We start from the raw sequence: 23,004 nt of genomic DNA on the forward strand, positions 1-23,004 counted from the left end.
TTGTTTACGTTTCTTTGCCCTGTTTGTTACAGCTGTAAATCCACTCTAGAACTGTGACTGTCACAAATGCATCAATCCCTTCCCTTGGGGACATTAATTGTCTCTAGCAGTAACCTCATCAGGCCATCTTTGTACTCCATTGTTTGACAGAAATTGCTGTTTTAACCTAACATCACTTCTCTCAAACATGGACTCCACATGCACTACTATCCATATTCCCTCCAAACTATAAGCTTTTTTTCATTTCATATCACTACTTAAAATACATAAACCAAAATATTAATTTTCTAGTCCTGTCTAAGGTCATGTCACCATCACATATGCTGGATAGTATCCTTTCATTGACAATCAATGCCTTGTCTCCTCTATTCTTCAGAGACTGATTTACAAACAAAATCAATCCTGACTATCATTTCCAAATATTATGTTTCATTCGATTGCAGCAATATTTTTCTCTTTCCTCTTTTGGGCCTCTTTAACTTGATTTTTCTTCTACTTCAAATTCAACTTTTATTAATATTGTTCTTCAAATAAAGAAATACTCCTTTAATATTGTCAAAACTCTCCACATATCCCCCTACAAAAGACATCATATTTAGTCCAAGTGCATAACCGGTCCCCTGCACATTCTTTGTTCCAGGTCCCAGTCCAGCTTAAGAACATTATTCTTATTATCTTTGCACTAGACCTGCAACCCAATCCAAGATCCTTCTTCCTTCTGCTGTTTCTGGGAACACCAACAAAGACTTTTGTCTCAGCTTCATGTCCACCGTCATTATGATAATCACAGAGAAATAAGAGAAATGAGTGACAAGGTGGCTGTGGGGACTACTGAATTTGAAAATGGAACAGCGTTTACAGACTGACAAAGCACTCTGCAGTATGTGGATCTGTGCAAAATTGATGAGATGTATACAAGGAGTTGTGCCCAACTACTGATTACGTCTATATGGGTAAGACAAGTAGAATTAGTCTGAGGGCATTCAACCTAGAACATGACTCATTTTGAAAACCAGACTTGGAACAGCTTTAATGTAACAAACTGTCATCAAATAAGATATTACAGAAAGTATCCCTTCCATATAAATAACTCAACAGTAGCTGAATGCCAGAACTTCGAGATATCAGGCAATAATTCCTGCTTGTTCTTTATTCTGAGCTCTGCTGGGTTAACAGTTTATTGTACTACTTACAACTACAATTGCCTTCATTATCTGAAAACCTGCATTATAATTTAAATTCTACAAAGAAAATTCAGGTTCCTGTAATCTTCATCTTGGTTTCTTTTGTTATTGTTGGATGCAAAGGAAAAATACACTAGGAAATTACATGAATAAGACTAGAGGATAGCATCTCAAATAATTTATCACTATTAAGTGAGTGAAGCCCATTCAAAGGGCCAAGGAAAATTTGTATAATTTAAAGCTCCTATAGGCAATACCTGAATGAAGACACGATTAAATATTTATGCCAGGAATATTTCACTGACACAAATACATGTCAGCAGGTTTGCAGCACAGGCAGTAAAAGGTTGTTCAAGATACTTTAACAATTCTGTAATGCAAAAACAAATGAACTGATGCTAGCAATTAACATATTTTTTAAAAAAAAAAGGGAATCAAGGTGTGAGTACACCACAAAGCGCAAAGCTGAGGAAAAGTAAAAGCCATACTGAATGATAAAATAGGCCACAAATGGCCTATTGCAGATGAGGTTCTTCAACAACACAGCATTATATTCCAATTACTATAGTTGATGGGGTAGAAAAGAAGTGAATAAAGTATGATTGACTGACTGGACTTTCTAATCTCGAAGTATCATAATCTCATGCCTGTGAGAGATGCCAAGCTGTACATCATAGATCACGAACTCCCTTCCTGATAATAAAACTCATAAAAGAGGCTTTGAAAAGTATCTCACTGCATAGCATACCACATGATTGCCAACATCCATTAAATACAGTATTTATTGGGGAAAAGTCAACACATTCTAAATTAGGAGGTAAACTCCCCTGGTTTGGAGCAGAAATCAAACACTGATCCTCTAGTATAATAGCTTTTCTTTCAAGACCATCTCTCATTTGTCTGTACAGGCTCCTTTACTAGTTAATCACAAGTCTCACTCAACCACTAATTACATGACACTGATACTTCCTGGATATTAGCTACCTTCATTTTAAGAACCAACTTTTCTTTCACAGCCAGGCGGCTGTCATTACTGGTCCCAGAAATAAATTAGAAACAAATTTTTCTGTTAGTCACATTTTGATATCTTATCTACATTGCAGGTGCAATGTAGGTCTTCCTCCAAATAAATTCCCTCCTGTTCTGAAAGAACCAATCTTCTCTGGAGAACAGAACTAGTCACCAATAATTTTTCAGTGTTTCTTCTAAGGAGCCACCTGAAACCATAAAGATTGTGCAGCAATACAATATTCAACACAGAAAACAGCACAACTTAGACTGAAGGTCACAAATGCTGGAAATACTCATGGTTCTATGGTAGTAAAAGTAAACATTTCAGGCTGATGACTCTCCTCAGCTGCTGCCTAACCTGCTAAGTCCTTTGTTTTTCAATTTAACCCAAACCTACTCTCATCCACCATGAGTTTGTGCACATTTTTGAGTGGCTTCACTGACTTTCTGCAAACCAAATTTATGGTAATGGTCACTTGCATGGGCCCCAGCTGTGCCTACTTTTCCAATCGGCTGTTTGGAACAGTCTATGTTTCAAGCCTCTCCGGAATGCTACCTAACTCTTTCGCGGCTACATCGACAACTGCATTGATGCTGCTTCCTTCACCAATGTTGAGCTCATCAATTTCATCGATTCTGCACCCAATTTTCTGCCAGCCCTCAAATTTACTTGGTCCATCTCAGATACCTCTTTCTTGATCTGACTCCATCTCCAAAAGCAAATTATCTACGGATATATTTCACAAACCCACTGACAGTTGTCTTGACTATATCTCTTCCCACCCTGTCACTTGCAAAAATGCTATTCCTTCTCTCACTTCTTCTACCTCTGCTGAATTTGTTATCAGAATGAGGCTTTTCATTCAAGGACATCTGAGATGGTCTCTTTATTCAGAAAAAAAAATGGTTTCCTCTTCACGATTATCAATGCTATCTTCACACTGACCCATTTCCACGTGCCCTCCTACCTCTCCTTGTCCTCACCTGCCACATCTTGAGACTCAATATCCAGCACATCATTCAGCGCAACTTCCACCGTCATCTACAAGATACTATTACCAGGCACATCTTCCCCTCGCGACCACTACTCCACCAACTTCCCACAGACCACTCTTCGTGCTTCCCTTATCCACAAGTCTCCCTCTTGACATTTCATCCCCATCACTGTGACAAGTACACCAGACCCTACATCTCCGCCCTCACCAGCTTTCAAGGCTTTACATGGTTCTTCCAGGAGAGGTGACACTATCTGTTGGAGTCATTTACTGTATTGGACGCTCTGAGTTTGGCCTCCTCGACATTAGTAAGACCCAATGCAGACTGAGTGACGGCATCGTCAAGTATCTTTGCGTTGTCTGCTGCAACAGCCAGGATCTCTGAGTGGCCACTCATTTCAATTCAATTTCCCACATGCCTGTTCTGTGTGGGTAATCTCCAACCTGAAGGGCCTGCACATCGACTTCTCCAGCTTCTCGTAACAACTCCCCTCTCCCTCTATGTATTCCCCCATACTGGTGGCCCCCTCACACCTTCTCTATTCCTTAACAACCCTCAATCTCCCTCCAGTCCCTATTTATCTCCATTTATTCCATGGTCCACTGTCCTCTCCTCTCCGATACCTTCTTCTGATCTTTACTTCTTTCATCTGTCACCTACCAACTTCTCATATCATCTCCCCTCCCCTATCCGCCCAACTTGCCCTCACCCGATCTCACCCTTTACCTGCCAGCTTGTAGTCCACCAGCTTCCTGCACTGGATCACCTCCCATTCTTTCCAGTCCAGATGAAGGCTCTTAGCCTGAAATACCAACTGTTATTTCCCTCCATAGATGCTGCCTGACCTGCTGAGTTACTCCAGCAGTTTGTGTGTGCTGCGGTAAATTTCTAGCACATGCAGAATCTCATGTCAATGAGGAACAGTAAACTTGACTTTTTAGCTTTCGTTAATCTAGAGATAAAATAGAGTCTGATTACTGACCAGATTGAGATCAGCTCACCCTACACAGGTCAGTAAGGACAGGATACCTCAGATACACAACACACTATTGCAAAACACAAATGATGAATAACCTAAGGGACAAACACGAGGAAATCTGCAGATGCTGGAAATTCAAACAACACACACAAAATGCTGGTGGAACACAGCAGGCCAGGCAGCATCTATTGGGACAAGCGCTGTCGACGTTTCGGGCCAAGACCCTTCGTCAGGACCAACCGAAAGGAAAGATAGTAAGAGATTTGAAAGTAGTTTAGTCCTGACGAAGGGTCTCCGCCCGAAACGTCGACAGCGCTTCTCCCTATAGATGCTACCTGGCCTGCTGTGTTCCATCAGCATTTTGTGTGTGTTGTTGATGACTAACCTAGACTATTTCCCTTTCTTAGTCAGTCCATTTCTTCTCCAGTGTAGTGTGGACAGATGAGACTGGTGAGACCATTGCAGGACTTGCAGGTGAGGGCAGGGGACTGCAATGAGGAAAGCAGGCTAGCTGTTTGGGACATACTGTTCTCTTCCCCCATTTGTTCTGGTAAAGAAACTGGAGGTTCTCAATGCCATTCCAAAATCCCCATTTCCATTTTGAACAGTTGGTGGCTAGGATTTCCCATGAACTGGCAGGGACATTACATTTTATTCAGCTGGCTTTGGGGACATAAATTCATTTTTCTGCCCACTAGACAATCTCATCTTGCAGCATACAGACCATGAGTTTTATGCTGCATTTGAGGTAATGACATTAAAATATTTTTCCTCAAACAACCAAGGGCTGAGCTGACATACTGAATGAAGTTACAAATTTCAACAATGATATCTGCTTTCAATGACATGAGGGAGAGGAAAACAAAAATGCATTTCAGGATTTTGTTACAGAAGTTCATTCTCAGAGAATAAACATTTTTTTGAGGACCATTTTCTTTAACACTTCAATAGATGAACCCACAAGTTTCTAAACTTGCACAATCATGATCTCAGTGGCTAACATTCAGGTGATCTCCACACTAGCACAGGGTTATGCAAGTTTAAATGTTTCCGATTTAAATTAGCTCCACTCCAGCAGAAAACTTGTTGAAAGGGAGGTGTGTGACTATGGTAAGAATGACTGAGGAAAATATTAGGATGATAATGCAGCTTGCTTGACATAACTCTGCACTGAGAATGGGTCTGTACTGAATCTGTTCCTCAAAAATACAAGTTGTGTACCATCACATTAGAGTAAAACGATTTGAACTTTCGGAAGCAGCTAAATAGAGGGTGGGTGGTCCACAGTTCCTCTCAATTGAGTCAACAACTTTATACAGTGACCAACATGAACGTCATAATCATTGTGCCTCGGGATGGATGGGATCATGTCATGACTTGGGGAAAGAGTCCTTCAGACACTGGGAGGAAGCAGTTGAGGACGACCAATGTGATGACTTTCCTATTGCAGGCAGCAGGGAGATCCTTCTGTATTTCTTACATTACGATCTCTTAACTTGAATTCTAGAAAATTATAAAAAATATAGCATTTTTAAAGTTGCCTGGCATATTGTCCTCTTTCCTTTTGTCCAGTGCAGGAGACAAATTTCTGAAATTCCCCTCCTTTAAGTTTCTAAATTTATAGTAGGGGAACAATCTGCCTCTGAGCCCTTCATATTTTTCAGTTGGTTGGTGAACTTTATTAATCCAAGGAAATGTTAAGGCTAAATGCAACTGCTTGCCATGGAATAGACTCAAGCGTGCTCACAGGAAGGAAGCAGTCACAATTGTTGAGCTCTTTAAAATGCTCCTTACAGGGGCCTCTGCCAGTCCTTTTTATCCTTGATAGGTTTACTGCTGTTCTTGGATCCTGGTGATGTCCACAGATGGTTTGGGTGATATGAAAAATCTATGAATGTGAGCACATGTCTGTATTTGCATTTTCTTTTCACCTATCTGTTTTTTGGTCAAGATTTTACCACTGGATCTCAGCATTCAAGTTTCTTATCCATTGAGGCATAGATTTTTTCATCCATGAGTTTTTTTTAGTTAGATGCCCATTAGCTCTTGCATCTCGGTCATTTTAATCAGATGAATTCTGATATTTTTATTTTGGTAAAAAAAATAAGGAAAAAACTTGTTCACAGCCATCAGTGGAGGATTCTAGAAGCTGTAAGCAATTTTAGCTCTCAATGTTTGGTGGCTTCTTAGCCACTAAAAACTGTCTTTTTAAGGTCCAGTGGGGACCCCTTGAGACCTCCAACACTGATTTTGTCACATCAGGTGTTATTCCGATATAAAGCAAGAGGCAGGACATAATGATGTATTAGTTGGTATTCTTTTGACACGTGTCTTTTAGCACACAACATACTTGTGGTCTTCTGGTCAGATGGTAACCATCTCATAGATGCCAGGGGTTGGATTTGTTCATTTGTGGCTTTAATCCATTGCTTACATGTCTGAGTATATGCATTCATCATCAAAACATGATAATTTTACATTATAGTGAACCGTATGATTCCATATTCCACAGAACAGTGGCCAAGATACCAAGTTAGTTCATTCTTGAGGGAAAAACCCACCTATGAAGGCAATTCTACTTATTTGGCCTGCAGTTGTTTATTCACCACCATGCTCCTTTGAGTTTCCTGTAATAGCTCACATAAAACACTAAATGTCATCATCAAATTGACAACATTTCTGAACTTCCCAGGAATTACAAGACATGACTGCACATCGACGTCAGCTCTGAGTTACAGATCAGTACCAAACTGGATTATCTGCCTCGGTGGGATTTGTCAGAACTAGCCCATCCACTCTGCCTTTGAGCACGACATCAATTAGTATAAAACTGTACTATATGTGTCTTAGTGAGGTGTCAATCAACACTAACCTGGAATATCTGCTTGAGAGAAAAAAGGGCTCTTCTGAGTTCCCGGCCACACGAATTGTAGAGTTTTTCTGCAAAACAGGAAAGAAAAGCAATTTATTTTATTACTGGAAAGTAAACAAGAAGATTAATAACATAGGCTAAGAAAGTGAGTTGCGGTGACAAACCGAAGGGCAGAACAGTTGAGTTTAACTGATGGACATTTTCCCAGATGCATGGTCCTCAAAGACTGCATACCTCACTGAGGCATCAACACAAGGCTTGGCACAGGATACTGCCGTCCTTTTACACAAAAATATTTGTCTTAGTCTGTGCCTGGCTAGATGGCTACATACTAACTGAAAGCTAATATCCCTTATCTTTGGAATTTGTCAGCTGTCATTTGTTTTATAAATCTATCACACATGTGAGGCATTTTTTCCTTGCACTGATCTTAGTCCATAAACACAATACTATAATTAGCCTCAACAAAGAGAAGCCAAAAATACTTCATCTGACGTTGAAAGCCTTAAATGTTTAATTGGAAAATGCACATAAAGATCCAAGAGAACACAAGCTAAGATGCACCTACGCACAACAGGAGTCACTCTGTGCCTTTTTACAAGGCCTCTGCCACTTCATATCATGAAGTTGGTGTGGCAAAAGTTAAATACTGAAGATGCTAGAAATTTGAAAACGGTGGAATTTGTCCGTGGGTGAGGCAGCCTTTGCAGAGAGACAAACATCCCACTTTTAGTGAAAGATCACTGACCTGAAAGGTTAGCACCCTCTCTCCTTAGAGGCTAACTGATTAGCTGAGTTTGCAACAGGATCTGTTTTCATTTTTAACTAAATAAATGGAAATGCTTCAAATAACTAACCACATAGCAATTCTTTCCAAACATAGTTCTGTTCAAGGGAAGAAAGCCAAATTTCCAAAAAGAAATGCGATTTCCTCCATTAATGTCATAATATGTCTCCACAAAATCAACTGCTTCTATTTAGAGATAATTTGGGAAAGAATCCCCCAACTTAGTCTGACAGACTTTTGTTACCCCTCAGTGAAAATGAGTTGGTCATATTTTCTTTAAATAAAGGATCCTAAATCACTTGTTTTAGCCTCCATGTGAAATTATGTAATTTACTGTTGAATTAAAACTGATTTCAGGCAGTTAATGTGATGTACTCACTGTAAAAACCTCGTCTCAAGTTACCTTAGATTCTGTAACATTAAATGCACTGCCTAAAGGTATTTGCAATCTTGTAGTAATCGTATTAGCGTCGCGAGACTCCAAGTCATAAAAGCCAGTGATGCTAATTGAAGCAAGCAGTTGTAACTTTCAATTGAACCCAGTCCTGTCTGGCACCCCATTATTTACTTCATAAGATGAGGCAGATGACCTCATTGTTGAAAATCTTTTCTAGAGTTAGTTTCACTGTTAAGCTGAAAAAAATGTGAACAGATACTTATATTTACACCGGAGGGAACCTGTCACAAGCCCCAAACCCTCCAAATTTAAAAAAATATCAGCTGATCTATGACATAATGATGAATGTATATTCTGCCACTGGACCACCAAAGACGGACCTCCTTTCAAGCAGAAAAGTTATGACTGGATTTTACCAAAAGATCATACTGTAGCTAGCAACCAGTCATCTACAGTCCATTTATAGCACTGAGAAACTACAAGCTGCCCACGCACAAGGGGGACCACAGAACTTGATGTCTGACTCTCTAAAAACATTTCCAGCTTATTGAGACCTTTCCATACAAACAAAATAGGTAACGATCAATGGAAAAGAGTTAAACAATTGACGTTTCCGGACAAGACCCTTCAACAGGACTGGAAAAAAGAGATGAGAAGTCAGAGCAGGAACGTGGGAAGGAGGAAGAAGTACAAGGTAGCAGGTGATAGGAGAAACTGGGAGAGGGTTAGGCAAAGAGTCAGAAAGGCCATTGGTGAAAGAGATAAAGGGCTGGAAAAGAGGGAATCTGATAGGAGAGGACAGAAGGCCATGAAAGAAAGGGAAGGGGGAGGAGCACCAGAGGGAAGTGATGGGCAGGTAAGGTGATAAGTTGAGGGAGGGAAATGGGAATAGGCAACAGTATGGGGGGGGGGGGGCAGGCATTACTGGAAGTTTGAGAAGTCGATGTTCATGCCATCAGGTTGGAGGCTACCTGGACAGAATACAAGGTGTTGCTCCTCCAACCTGAGCGTGGCCTCATCATGGCATTATAATCTTCTGGTAATTCTTTTGCACGCTACTTCACTGAACTCCACTGAACCCTGAGAGGCAGTAAAATCAGGGCCAACTAAAATGACAGGTTGCAATGAATCTAGCATGAATTACAAGCCCACAGTGTACTGAAGTTTGCAATGCATTCTTCTCATAAAGAATTAAAAGAAATATGGTAGAATAACCAAACATCATCTTAAAGGATAATTAGGAATGATGAATACACAGATCACGGAAAGTAAACAGAAACAAGACCGTTCCAAAGAGTCATATTTGAGGAGCACTTAGTTGCTCTAAATCAGATGCAACTTCAGCACCTTCATAAAAAATGTTTAGTGTATGTGTTAATATACAAACAACACCAGCATTTCTTGTGGAACTTTTAAAGACTTTAAACGAATTATCTACTTTTGAAGTGTAACCAGCATGTTTTAATGCATGCAAGTATTCAGCAGTGACACCAACAATGAAAAGCTTTAACAGTGAGAGTCTACAATGATGCTGACAATAGATTTCAATCAACAAAGTCTACATAAATGTTGAATGGTCAGGAAAGTGAGGTCTTAATCTTAGGTTCTCAACAATCAAAAGAAGAAACTTCAAAATTTACAAAAATGTGACATTCTGGGAAACATTTAGAACCACAGACCTCAAGATCCGTTTATAACCAGGATTGTAAATGTAGCATTGCCCTACAATTACATGAAGAACTTTGAATTCACTGTATTATCCACTAAAAATAGCAGTCATCTAGAATTAGAAATATCAAATCTATCCCAATGCAATGTCCTTTCATGAGGTACTGAATTAACACAATCCATTCATTTCACTGTAATGGTCTTGGAAATATATGGAAATTTTGGAAATGGTTACAGTTTACATCTTTTTGAAAGCAGGATTATGAAGTACTGTAAACTGACCTTAACCTATCAGTAACTTCCATAGCACACCTCATGACACTGAACACCTCACAGCCAGAGTAATCACATCCCTGTCTGTCTCTTTTTTATTCACACACCTTGAAGTGAATTTTAACTTACATACATCTAGGCTGGGGATAGGAGGAAGCACACAAGGGTTGAAGTTCAGTAGGTGCATAATTTAAAATATATGAAATTTGAGCTCAGCACATTTAAAAAGTGCCATAAAGTTATAGAACACTACAACACAGGGAAAAAGCCCTTTGGCACATCTAGTCCATGCCAAATTATTAATCTGCCATTGACCTACCCAGACCAGAGACTTCACATCCAAGTACCTATCCAAATTTCTTTTAAATCTTGAAATCAAACCCGAATTCACCACTTCCACTGTAGCTCGCTCCACACACTTGCCACACTGAGTGAAGAAATTCCCCCTCATGTTCCCCTTAAACAGCTCACCATTCATCCATTAGATACACAAGATATGTACAGTATAGTAAGTACAGTAAGATACATAAGATACAGTACAGATATGTACATATATAAGATATGGTATCTTATGGATAGGGGAATCAAGGGATATGGGAACAAGGCAGGAACCGGGTATTGATAGTAGATGATCAGCCATGATCTCAGAATGGTGGTGCAGACTCAAAGGGCCGAATGGTCTACTTCTGCACCTATTGTCTATTGTCATTCTTAACCCATGAACTCTAGTTGTAGTCTCACTCAACCTCACTGAAAAAAGCCTGCTTGCATTTTACCCATCTGTACCCCTCATAATTTTGTATACCTCCATCAAATATCCCATCTTTCTCCTAATGTCTGGGGAATAAAGTACAAACCTATTAAACTCTTACCTATAACTCAGGTTCTCAAGTCCTGGCAACAGTCTCGTAAATTTTATCTGTAATCTTTCAATCTTACTGCTAATGTTACTGTGGATGGGTGACCAGAACTATATACAATATTCTAAATTAGGCCTCACCAACACCTTATACAACTTCAAAATAACATTTCACCTTCTGTCTTCAGTATTTTCATTTCTGAAGGCCAATGTGCCAGAAGCTTTTGTTGTGACCCTATCTATTTATGATTCCACTTTCACTTTGTAGAAGCCAAGTAGCTCTAGGTCCTAGACAGTAGGTTCATCACTTAAAACCTAACAATGTTCCTCCTGACCAAGGTGCACAACACTGTACATATAACTCATACATAGCAAAGTTCAAAGTTATTATCAAAGTACAAATGTGTCACCATATCCATCCTAGAATCTGGAGAATAATAACCATAACAGAGTCACTGAAAGACTACTCAACTTAGGTGTTCAGACTGCAGACAACAAAAAGAAATAAAATAAATTAACAATAAATGTCAGAGAAAGAGCCATTAAAAATGAGCCCATTGGTTATGGGAAATTTCAATGATAGCATGAGTGAAGTTTAGTGAACTTATCTCCTTTGATTCATGTGCATGATGGTCGATGGGTAGTAACTGTTCCTGAACCTGGTTGTGCAAGTACTGAGGCACCTGTAATTTATTCCTGATAAATGAGACGAGAGCATGTCCTGAGTGGTGGGGGTCCCTGATGACGGATGCTGTTTTCCTGCAACAGCATTTCATGTAGATGTGCTCAGTGGTTGGGAGGGCTTTACCCAGGGTGCACTGGGCCACATCCTCGACTTTTTGTAGCATTTTACATCAAGGGTGTTGGTGTTTCCATTCCAGGACGTGATGCAGCCTCTCAATATCATCTCCACTACACACCTATAGAGGTTTGTCCAAGTTTTAGATGTCATTCTAAATCTCCGCACTCCTAAGGGAATACAGTCACTGCTGTGCTTTCTTTGTAATTGCACTTGCTTGCTGGGCCCAGGACTGGGCCTACAAAATAATAACACCTAGGAACATAAATTTACTAACCCTCTTCGCCTCTGATGAGAACTAGCTTATGGATCTCTGGCTTTCTTCGCCTGAAGTCAATAATCTGCTCTTTGGTCTTGCTAACATTGAGTAAGAGGTTGTTGTTATAGCACCACTCAGCCAGATTTTCTATCTCTATTGTAAATGCTGATTCATCGCCACCTTTGATACAGCCTAAGGCATTGGTTTTGTTAACAAACTTGAATATGGTGTTGGAGCTGTGCGTAGCCAGACAGTCAGAAATACAGAGCAGGGGTTTTAGGCTTACAGCCGTGTGGTGCCCCTGCTAATGGCAATTATGGAGGAGATATTGTTGCCAATCCGATTTTACTGGGGTCTGCAAGTGAGGAGATCAAAGATCCAATTGCCCAAGGAGGTATTGAGGTCAAGATTTTGGAGCTGATTGATTAGTTTTGAGGGGACGATGGCATTAAATGCCCATCCGTGGTCAATAAAGATCACCCTAATGTATGCATCTTTGCTGGCCAGATATTCCAGGGTTGAGTGAAGAGCTGGTGAGACATACCAAAGTAATATTACTACAAATAAATTAACAAATAATGTATACTTATGACATAAGTTTAAAAAGTAATAGAGTTTAAGGTTACTGGCTAGGAGACATTGTCTAATCAAGCTTGGATGGTGTTTTAAATTATACTTGATCAAACCTCTCCTTCACATGTCCCAATTTCTGTGCCCAGGGTCATTTTTTTTAAGGAGTCAGATGCATCAAATTATTAGCTTCCTTGAATGAAACACATGGATCTGGTATGCCGAACTACATTGCATCATTACATTAAATTCCCCTGTGTAACTTCCCCTGTGTAACTTCCAATTATGTCACATTTGCAGGAATGATGTGCTGCCTATTAGCTGAAAGTGGCGTGTTGCCTTCAGGAATAGAAGCTCAGAAACCTTCTCCATTAATGATAAGACAAGAACCAGCAATATGCAGGTTGTTATTCAAATGGTTAATATATTTTTCTCAGTTGTTGCCAGTTGGCAAGTAAAATAAAGCCTCGAGGTAACATTAATGCTTCCTTTTTGCAATTAGATCTTTTTGCAGCACTTTCCACATTAACTGCACCTGATGCAGATGGAAACCTTTAAAGCAATTGCAATCAAATAAGGAACAACAGTCAAAATGAAACAAGACCACAAACATCTGGTAGAAAATTTAGTCTTTGCACAAGAATGTCAGGTCAATAACCAGCATCATAAAGTTTTGTGTTACAGAACATGAATATGTGTTAGCAGATCTACTGGTCTCAAAACTCCAAATTAATAAATGGAATTCCACCTCCACTTATTTCTCTTTAAACAAATCAAGAGTAATTTTATCTACAGTTAATTATGTTTCCACTGCAATTGCCCAAACATAAATAGGGTTACACCATGCTTGTCTTCTGGCTTTGAATAAAGTCAGACAAAACTGAACACATGGAGGGGTTATCAGGCTTGTGATTCAGCCCAAAAGCCATCTTTGCTATTTACTGTAAAAAAAGACAAATAAATGTTTTATCATGAGATTCTAAACTAATGGAGTATATGCCACTACTCACTACACAAAAATATTGAATTTTCATTTCAAATACTGTATCATCCTTTATAGAAAACTGGATTATAGGCAAAATGGTGACAAAGGAGTAACAGGAAAAAAAAATTCACCTTCACTGTGAAAACAAAATCTTTCCAAAAGAACCATTTTAATGTTGTATAGTTCAAGTATAGGGGTTTTACTTGAACATAAAGCAGATGGAAAACCTAGTGCTTTCCTTTTTACCTGTTGTATATGATGAATAAACTCTTCTCTCTTCCAGTGGGGTACAAGTATCGATTTTATTTGATATCTCAATGAGAAACTCTGCCACCTGCATCAGGGATGATACCTAGGCATGTTGAGTCCGGTGGTATTTATATATGGAGGAACAGATGACCAGGGTATAGATACCACTCTACTAGGCATACCCAGACATCATCCCTGATGAAGTTGGCAGGTTGTCATCACAACATTGGTTAAAATCAATACCTGTACCTGGCTGGAAGCAGTACAGTAGGTGGTCTTATCAGAAGACAGGAAGAGTGCAAGACTGAAAATTATGTTGGTTTATTTTATTATAATACTTATATTTCAAGTCAGGTCTTGATTCATGGAAGCACTCATTAAATGATACATTGACACAGATGGATTTGCTTGCTATAATAAGTGTTGCAAGAATGAGAAAATAAGACTGCTACTTCAAAAAAAGCAAAGCACTGAGTTATTGCTTAAACACATAGCATTGAGATAACCTAATGAAAAAATCTATCAGCCAGTTTCAACTCTTAAAACCCTGCAGGGACTTTTGTTCTCAGAACAGAAGGAACCTTGCTACACTTACTTAAAAATAAACAGAATGGAAAATATTTCTGGACAACAACATTCTAACTTGTGTAACTGGCTCAGTTCAATTTCTGGTTAAATGAGATCTCCTAAATGCAGCTGAATATCAAGGAAGTTACGCAACTTAACTCATAAGATAAATAATGCAAGAATAAACAGCCCTGTGGTCTCCTGGGATGGTACACTACTATAGTAACTGAGTGGCCTCATCACCTAACCCAGCCTCTCTTTCCAGTGGCATAACTCTACACAGAGGTCCTTCTTCACTGAGCCCTTATAGTCACTGCACTAAGCTCCAGTAGGTCCCTCAGCACATAAGAAGCAGGAGCAGGAGTAGGCCAACTGGCCCATCAAGCCTGCTCCACCATTCAACAAGATTGTGGCTGATCTAACCATGGACTCATCTCCACTTACCTAGCTTTTCCCCATAACCCTCAATTCCCCTACTATGCAAAAATCTATCCAACCTTGTCTTAAATATATTTACTGAGGCAGCCTCCACTGGCTCATTGGGCAGAGAATTCCAGATTCCTTGGGAAAAGCAGTTTCTCCTCATCTCCATCCTAAATTTACTCCCCTGAATCTTGAGGCTATGTCCCCCCTAGTTCTAGTCTCACCTACCAGTAGAAGCAACTTTCCTGTCTCTATCTCATCTATCCCTTTCATAATTATATGTTTCTATAAGATTTCCTCTCATCGTTCTTAATTCCAGCAAGTAACAGGCGACTCAATGTCTCCTCATAGTCTAACCCCCTCATCTCTGGAATTAACCTGGTGAACCTCCTCTGCATCACCTCCAAAGCCAGTATATCCTTCTTCAAGGAGACCAGAACTGCACACAGTACTCCAGATGCAGCATCACCAGTGACCTATAGCATTGGTCTGCAGACATCTTGGTGCACTAACAGACCCACAAATTTTCAGGTAGACAGAAAGGTGGGAAATGGGCATTGCATGGCACTTCAACTGCACAAATTTTCACAATATATCATGCCTTTAAACTGAAACTTGTGAAGAAAGAGCTCCATCTCTAATTTAAGATATCCAACAAAATAAATGGAAACTTGTCAAAACCTTCCTTTGATCACTTAAGGATCCTCAATATAATTAAATGATATAAAATTCTATATTCAAATTTCAGCCCATGACATATTCTTTTGTCTTAAATTTATACCTGTGTCGAAGTGGCTTTGTTATTTGTGGTGCAGGGTGAGGCAGCCCCTTACGTTGTTAAAACCATCTTTTGAAGGAGCTTTATTCCAAGCTTGCTGGAAATAATCCGGATGAGAAGTACTATGCACACAGGATTAGAGGTTTCAAACAAGCAGACTGGTTGAAAGCAGCCATCATAATCTATTAACACTGACAAAAATATATTTGAGCATTACAGACAAGAGCTTCTGTCAGAAATGCAACAAACCACATTTGTGCTTTATATTACTGCAGTTAAGCAAATGGACAAAATAAAAAAAAACAATTGTAAATTTTGCTAAGAAGCATCATCTAAGAGGCAATTATTCAAATTAAAATTTAATCAGGTTAACCATTTAACTGTCTGACCATCAAGAACCAACTTCTTTAAAGAGTGCTGAATTTCCTTGTTGCTGATAGGAAGCTGACATAATTCTGAAAACACAACTCGGTGCTCCTTCCCTATCCAAGGATACAGCATTAAAAAAATAATAATAGTTTTGTTTGAATAAGCACTCTTGCAACACTGCACACTGAAAAGTAGTCAAGATATTCAACTTCCCAACAGCAGTGAGGGTGAAATGACACAATAAGTTACACCTCCGAAGCAAAAGGTTGAAGCTTTGATGCAGGGTGAGGGGTCAAATACTGATCTTTTACAAAACAACATAGCCAACAGTCATTACACATGCTTTGAACTCAGATTTAATCCATTCTGATTCAAGACTATCCAATTCTGCCAGATGTCCTAGAATTTCATGACTACTCAGTCATGGAAAATTAAGTTCTTGAACTTACTTTCTGTTAGAGAGGCAGAAGTAAAAACTATGTTTTGCTGCAATGCAATTGCCATTGAGGAATCGAAACACCACATTTGCTGGCAGTGAGGCAATTTCTCTTCACCTTATTCCTGGCTGCTAACTTTCCTTCAGGTTTCTTTTTGAATTGTGTATGTCAATCAATTGGGCTTTTTTCCTGGAATTTGGCATTGAGGTTCGGCCTAACGACTGCAACTTGGAGGTGAACAGAAAATTGATGTCAAGAATAAAGAAAATATGTCTCAAACATTTCGCCTAAATTATGCTTAGATTTCATTGGGTGGTAATATTGCCAAAGCATTTCTCAATCCAAAGCAATTATTAAACACCTAACTGAGCAATGTGGTCAAAATTTAATCATACCTATACTTCATCATGAGTCAAGACAGATATTGTTTATTGTTATCAATTCTGTATTGTCACTGGTTTTATTCACCCAGATAAAAGTTTCAGGCAAATCCATACAAAATACCCTTTTTTTTACAAGTACCATATGAAGGAGAGAAATTTAGTTATTTTGATAACATTATCTATTTAGAAACATAGAAAGCCTACAGCATAATACAGGCCCTTCGGCCCACAATGTTGTGCTCCATTTATCCTTCTTCAGCCCAGACTTAAAAGCTGGGATATTATAATAGGAAATGGAGGGAGAAATATACATGACAATTACAATAGTGGGGAACACACTGGACGTTCCCCTGGCTAAAATTTCCTGCTTCACAAACTCCTTTATAAAGTAGGGCTTTTTGGGATATTTTTATTTTATTTTTACCAACACCGCACACCTCCTGAGCTTCGTCTTAAACGGATCAACAGAACGCAATTTCTGCAACACTTGCCAGAGATCTATCACCTCTTTGAGCCTTGGCTTATCCACAGTAAAAGGTGTGACAAAGGAATATCAAAGTTCATTAGTTGCTTATTAGGCTACTCTAAGTGTTTCTTGGCCCTTTGGTCTCTATCAGCAAGCATAAGGTAGTTAGCACGTGCTTGGTAACAAGACGCCCCTGCAGGTTTCCCTTCAAGTTACACAGCCATTCTGACTTGGAAGCATTTTCTCCAGGTCTATATCCTGGAGATCCCCAAGCAATAACACAGCACATGTTCCTGCACAAAAGTACAACAATTTAAGGTGGTAGAGCATCACCATCTCCTCAAGAGATATTAGAGACGGCAATAAATCCAAAGCAACCCCCAAAACGAAATAAAATTGATCAATGAGTTGCGTTTTGCTAAATGTAGCCGCATTCTAAAATGCTGTCATTCCTATTTCTAGAACTATAAATCAACAATAAAATAATCTGCTCTGGAGGACAAAGACTTCGAATTTTATTGAGATTTTAGATCTTGTTGTGGAAATACTATAATAGACACCGAGGTCGGGAAATTCAAGCACCTACCACCTTATAGTTGAAAATTAACTTTTTCCAAAATGCAGATATAAAAAACTATTCTTTTTGGAAGCAGTTTGGAAGTACAATTTACACTTATTGATATGATTCACAGCTCTTTTGTTTGCACGGTCAAGTTTGCTTGCCATACTGTGTAACTCAATGATAGTACGTACATACACACACACACACACACACACACACACACACACACACACACCGCTTCTGCAATAGGTGAATGTCAAATAACATCACTCTTGCTGTTAGGGAAATTGGTCTAAAATTTCATTGGCTTAAATTAGCCTTTAGTAAGACTGTACTGTAACACTAAGTGTTTATTAACTTTTATTTATTGGGCTCCCTTTTGTAAGTCCACCTCTGCCACCAAATCCCACCCCAAACCACTGACAGAACTGAAGTCATATTTCACAAACTTATGCACCACCTGATATCCAGTCCTTTAGAGCTATGGGTATACTATTCATGAAGATTATTTGTTTCATTTCTGATCAGACTACTGAACTCCCTGCTACCACCAGGTCTCATCTCTATGAAGCATCAGTAGCCTTATACTGTTTACTTTCAATTTAAGTCCTAAATGCACATACTAAATGTCAGTCTTCTAGAATAATTTTTATTATGTGTTAACTTGTTTGTGGTAATATAGTTTATATATTGTGTCACTGCCTGGTTCTGAAATTGCACCATCTTGGATCGCAAGGCCCTGCAGTGGGTAGTGAGGTCAGCTGAGAAGATCATCAGGGTCTCTCTTCCTTCCATCACAGACATTTACACTACACGCTGCATCCACAAAGGAAACAGCATTATGAAGGGCCCATGCACCCCTCATACAATCTCTTCTCCCTTCTGCCGTCTGGGAAAAGGCTCCGAAGCATTCGGGCTCTCACGCCCAGCCTATGTAACAGTTGCTTCACCCAAGCTATCAGACTCCTCAATACCCGAAGCCTGGACTGACACCTTGCCCTACTGCCCTGTTTATTATTTATTGTAATGCCTGCACTGTTTTTGTGTACTTTATGCAGTCCAGTGTAGGTCTGTAGTCTAGTGTAGCTTTCTCTGTTTTTTTATTACGTAGTTCAGTCTAGTTTTTTGTACTGTGTCATGTAACACCATGGTCCTGAAAAACGTTGTTCCATTTTTACTATGCACTGTACCAGCAGTTATGGTTGAAATGACAATAACAGTTGACTTGACTTGACTTGACTTGAGTCACATGTATTGTGTTGTGCACCTTGGTCCTGAGGACTGTTGCTTCATTTGGTGGTGTACATGTATATGGCTGCATGACAGTAAGCTGGACTTTATATGACATGGACCATCACTGTGGAAATAGCTAAAATGACCTTCAAGTAGACAAAGGTTTCAGAAAAAGGAAAAGACGCTAGCTCGCATTAACAAGTACAATTTCAGATGACTGAATTGGAGTTAGAACACAGCATGAAGCAAGTGAAACTGAAACGGGCAGCTCCACAGATTGTTTGTAGGCTGACTCAAAATAGTTCGCCAGCATGGTAGCAGGATTGAGACTGGAGGCAATGTAATCATTTCCATTTGGACAGACAACTGAAGAGTGTTGTGCTGTTGGCAAATCCTTCATTAAATGAAATAACAATACTGTGAAACTACACGGCAAAAGAGCTAAGCCTTCAGGCATGAGGAGACTGAAGGAACTGAAAAAATTATATGCAAATGAACAAAAATTTGAAATGTCTGCCAAATAGAATATCCATGGTTCTAAATGTGTGGTAGTTAACAATAATCTGATCATTTATGGCAAACTGGTACAGCAAGGTTACAGAAAGAGAAATGTCTCATTTTATGCCAATTCAGAATACTGTTGACCCAAAGTGTTTATTGTTTCAAGGAAAACAATAAAAACTGCACATTTAGATTCACAATTGATATTAATTTCAGGAATTCAGAAGAAACGCCTTGAACCCATGTTTAGTGAAGGGACAGCTGTATGGAGCTAGCAATCTTCTGCAGAGTTCAGTGTAATGGAATCAGGTGATGCCATCTGGATTTATGCACATCTAGAATATAGCATTTGATAGGGTAACTGTCCCTAGTACAGAAGAATATTTTTTTCCCTATTCTCATCATGAAAATATGGGGTTTGCCAATACTAGAACCAGTGAAATAAACTATACAGAGGAAGCTGTTACAGTGCTGCATCTGGAAGGAAAAATAAAGGCAAGCTGAAAGTTGGATTAGGAAGGTTGCACATCACCAGAAGTAGGCCATAAACAGTGTTGGACTGGTCAGGGTAAATGGCTCATTTCTATGTTCTATATCCTGTGAAAAATCAATGAAATCACTAAAAGGGCTTGAAAAGGATAATCTTCCACTGCCCTTTACAATGTGAGTCAGTGGTACGGAAGGCAAATGCAATGTTAACATTCATCTTGAGAGGTCTAGAATATAAAGGCAAGGATGTAAAGCTGAAGCTTTAAAAGGCACTTGTCAGCCCACCCTTGGGAGTATCGTGAGCAGTTTTGGGTCACTTATTTAAGAAAAGACGTGCTGACATTGGAGAGGGTCCAGAGGAGGTTCATGCGAATAATCCCGGGAACTAAAGGGTCAACCTATGAGGAGAATTTGACGGTTCTGGGTCGCTGGAGTTTAGAAGTATGAAGGGGGATCTGATTGAAACCTTGATTATTAAAAAGTAGAGATAGAATGAATGTGAAGAGAATGTTTCCTTTTGTGGGGGAGTCTACAAACACAAGGCACAGCCTCAGAATATAGGCACATCCATTTAGAACAGATTGCTGGCTGGTGGTGTAATGGCATTGGCACTGGACTTCATGGTGAGTAGTCCCAGGTTCGAATACAGCCGGCTCCTTGCACGCTTTCCATCCGTACTAAGTTGAGCATTGAGCTGGCAACTTGGCCTCATTAAAAAAAAAACAAACACACATGCTAAAGAAATGGCAAGGTTGCTGCCCAATGCACACAAGGTGCAGAAAGGAATAGGGGTTGAGAGGGATTAATAAATCAGCCATGATAGAATAGCGATGTAGACTTGGGTTGAATGACCCAGTTCTGTTCCTATGTATTAAGGTCTTATGGCCTACTCCAATGTGGGTTACTTATCACTTGAGGGCATGTGACTCTGTGCTCCCATTCTAGAGTCAAGTAAATAAATGCAGTTTAAAATTGTCATTGCAGCATTGAAGGAGTGGTGTACAACCTTGTTCCAAATGTGGACCAAATAGTTGATTTCCAAAAGTGAAGAGAGGGCAACTGCCCTCATCGTCATATGATTTTGTGTGACATCAGGAGTCCTGGTAGTCAATGGGTATCAAGCTGGGAACAGCCCACTTGTTGGACTCAAACCCTGAAAAAAAAGAGAGAGAGAGAGCACTGGTCTTCACAAATAGGATAGTTTTGTGATCCTTCCATTAACTGCTTAGTGGAGCACTTCTCAGGAGCAAATTTTGTTGCATGGAAAAGCTTCAGTTTCTTCTGTAGCCTGAGCCTTGCACTAAATCTTTCTTTGTGCATGATGCAAGTCCAACAACTATGTTGCTCCCTGCTTGAAATGTTAAAGAAATTAACCCTAGTTAACTGTTGAGTGCTTGGAGGCATACTGGAACAGCAGCATATTTACGTGAAATTGCAATATCAGGCTAGGTACACCTCAGTTATCACTTCAACCAATTCTTGCTGCATGATCCAGCTTGTCAGAACCTTATTTCTAGCCCTTTCAGGTAGTCATTCTTGATAGAGAAAGAATCTTAATAGTCAGGTCAGTTGTTAAAAGAACATTCTGTGATTAATTTTGACATCTACATCCAGTTCAAACAGTCACAAATGATGATTAATTTGTAGACTGACCTTGGATAAAAGCAGACGACATCATCCCTATCCAGAGATGCTTTGATCTGTGCTCCAACTATCTGCCATTGATCTTTTTATTGTCTGTGTTCCTTCTACTGGACGTGGCAAAAGTTTCACAAGTAAGACAGAAAAGAGTGGGCAACTTGCCTCAATCAAGATTTGATGGGGAAGATTTCTGTTTCCTCAATTGGTATCGGTGGAGAGCAGCTGTATCCAGTTGCTGATAAACTCCCAGAAGCTTGCTTTGGCAAATACTCCATCACGTGAGTGATATTGCATCAAAGGCCACCTCCTGGTTCAAGCTGATAAGATGAGTACTGTACCTGCCCCTGTCAATGGCATTTCTCACCAACACAATGCTGTAAGAGAATTTTCTGTTGGGGTTGGAGCAGGTGGATCATCTGCCTAAGAACAGACTTGGCTCAACTGTTGACAACGCTGCATTATGATCATGTAAGCCACATTCAACAGCAGAGAATTTAATTGATGAGTTTGCCAAGATGAAAATCTAACATCAGTATTTATGTGTGATGAACAAGTGTAAGACTGCTCACTGGTCACATAATTTAAATTCAGAGTCAGAAATTATGTCAATCTCTAATTATCAGAATATATATTCCAAAGTGCAAAAATATCCAAAATCTGAAACACTTCTGATCCAAAGCACATCAGATTATGGGTATTCACACTTGTATACAGAATTCTACAATGAAATCAGTATTACAAATCCACTTTAATCAGGATTATTGAGATGGTCCCATTCATTTAACATGTAGTTGACTGCCTTGCTCCTGAATCAACATTTAAATTTGCTTGAAACAGGAAATAATGCCTTTGATTTTAAAAAAAAATTCAGGCTAGGGATTTTTTCACCAATGTGTTGCTTCCAATGACAAGGATTTCAAATTGATTATTCAAATTACATACCGGCTAATTCTATTGGACTTTACAAAGTTCAACTACAGAAAATATTCACTTTATGCATTATTGTCATCTTAGTAAGCACATATGGTTTTGAAAATAACTTATGAAAAATGTGAAGTTAAGAAAGTTTTTTTAAAACTACCTTTAATTAGAAGCAATTGCTGAATTATCTAAACAAGATAATGGTTTGTTGTAATTTCATGCAATGGAATCTTGCCTCTACCATGATCAGCTGGATCCTAATACAACAAACTATTTTTAAAATAAAGCTTGCAGCAAATATGGTCAACTACTACAACAAATTTACTTTGAATTATTAAAATACCTC

The 23,004-nt window shown here is 39.2% G+C and overlaps 1 protein-coding gene across 3 annotated transcripts in view; it reads right to left on the bottom strand.

Annotated features, from left to right (window-relative positions):
* Positions 1-23,004, bottom strand: part of fhod3b (formin homology 2 domain containing 3b) — a 519,315-nt gene that overhangs the window by 262,092 nt on the left and 234,219 nt on the right. For all 3 annotated transcript variants that reach the window (XM_059945317.1, XM_059945318.1, XM_059945319.1), the window contains one exon: positions 7,043-7,110. In XM_059945317.1, the coding sequence (XP_059801300.1) occupies positions 7,043-7,110 (68 nt within the window). The remainder of the gene's footprint in view (positions 1-7,042; positions 7,111-23,004) is intronic.

Source organism: Hypanus sabinus, chromosome 20 (assembly GCF_030144855.1).
Source record: "Hypanus sabinus isolate sHypSab1 chromosome 20, sHypSab1.hap1, whole genome shotgun sequence".
Lineage (NCBI taxonomy): Eukaryota > Metazoa > Chordata > Chondrichthyes > Myliobatiformes > Dasyatidae > Hypanus > Hypanus sabinus.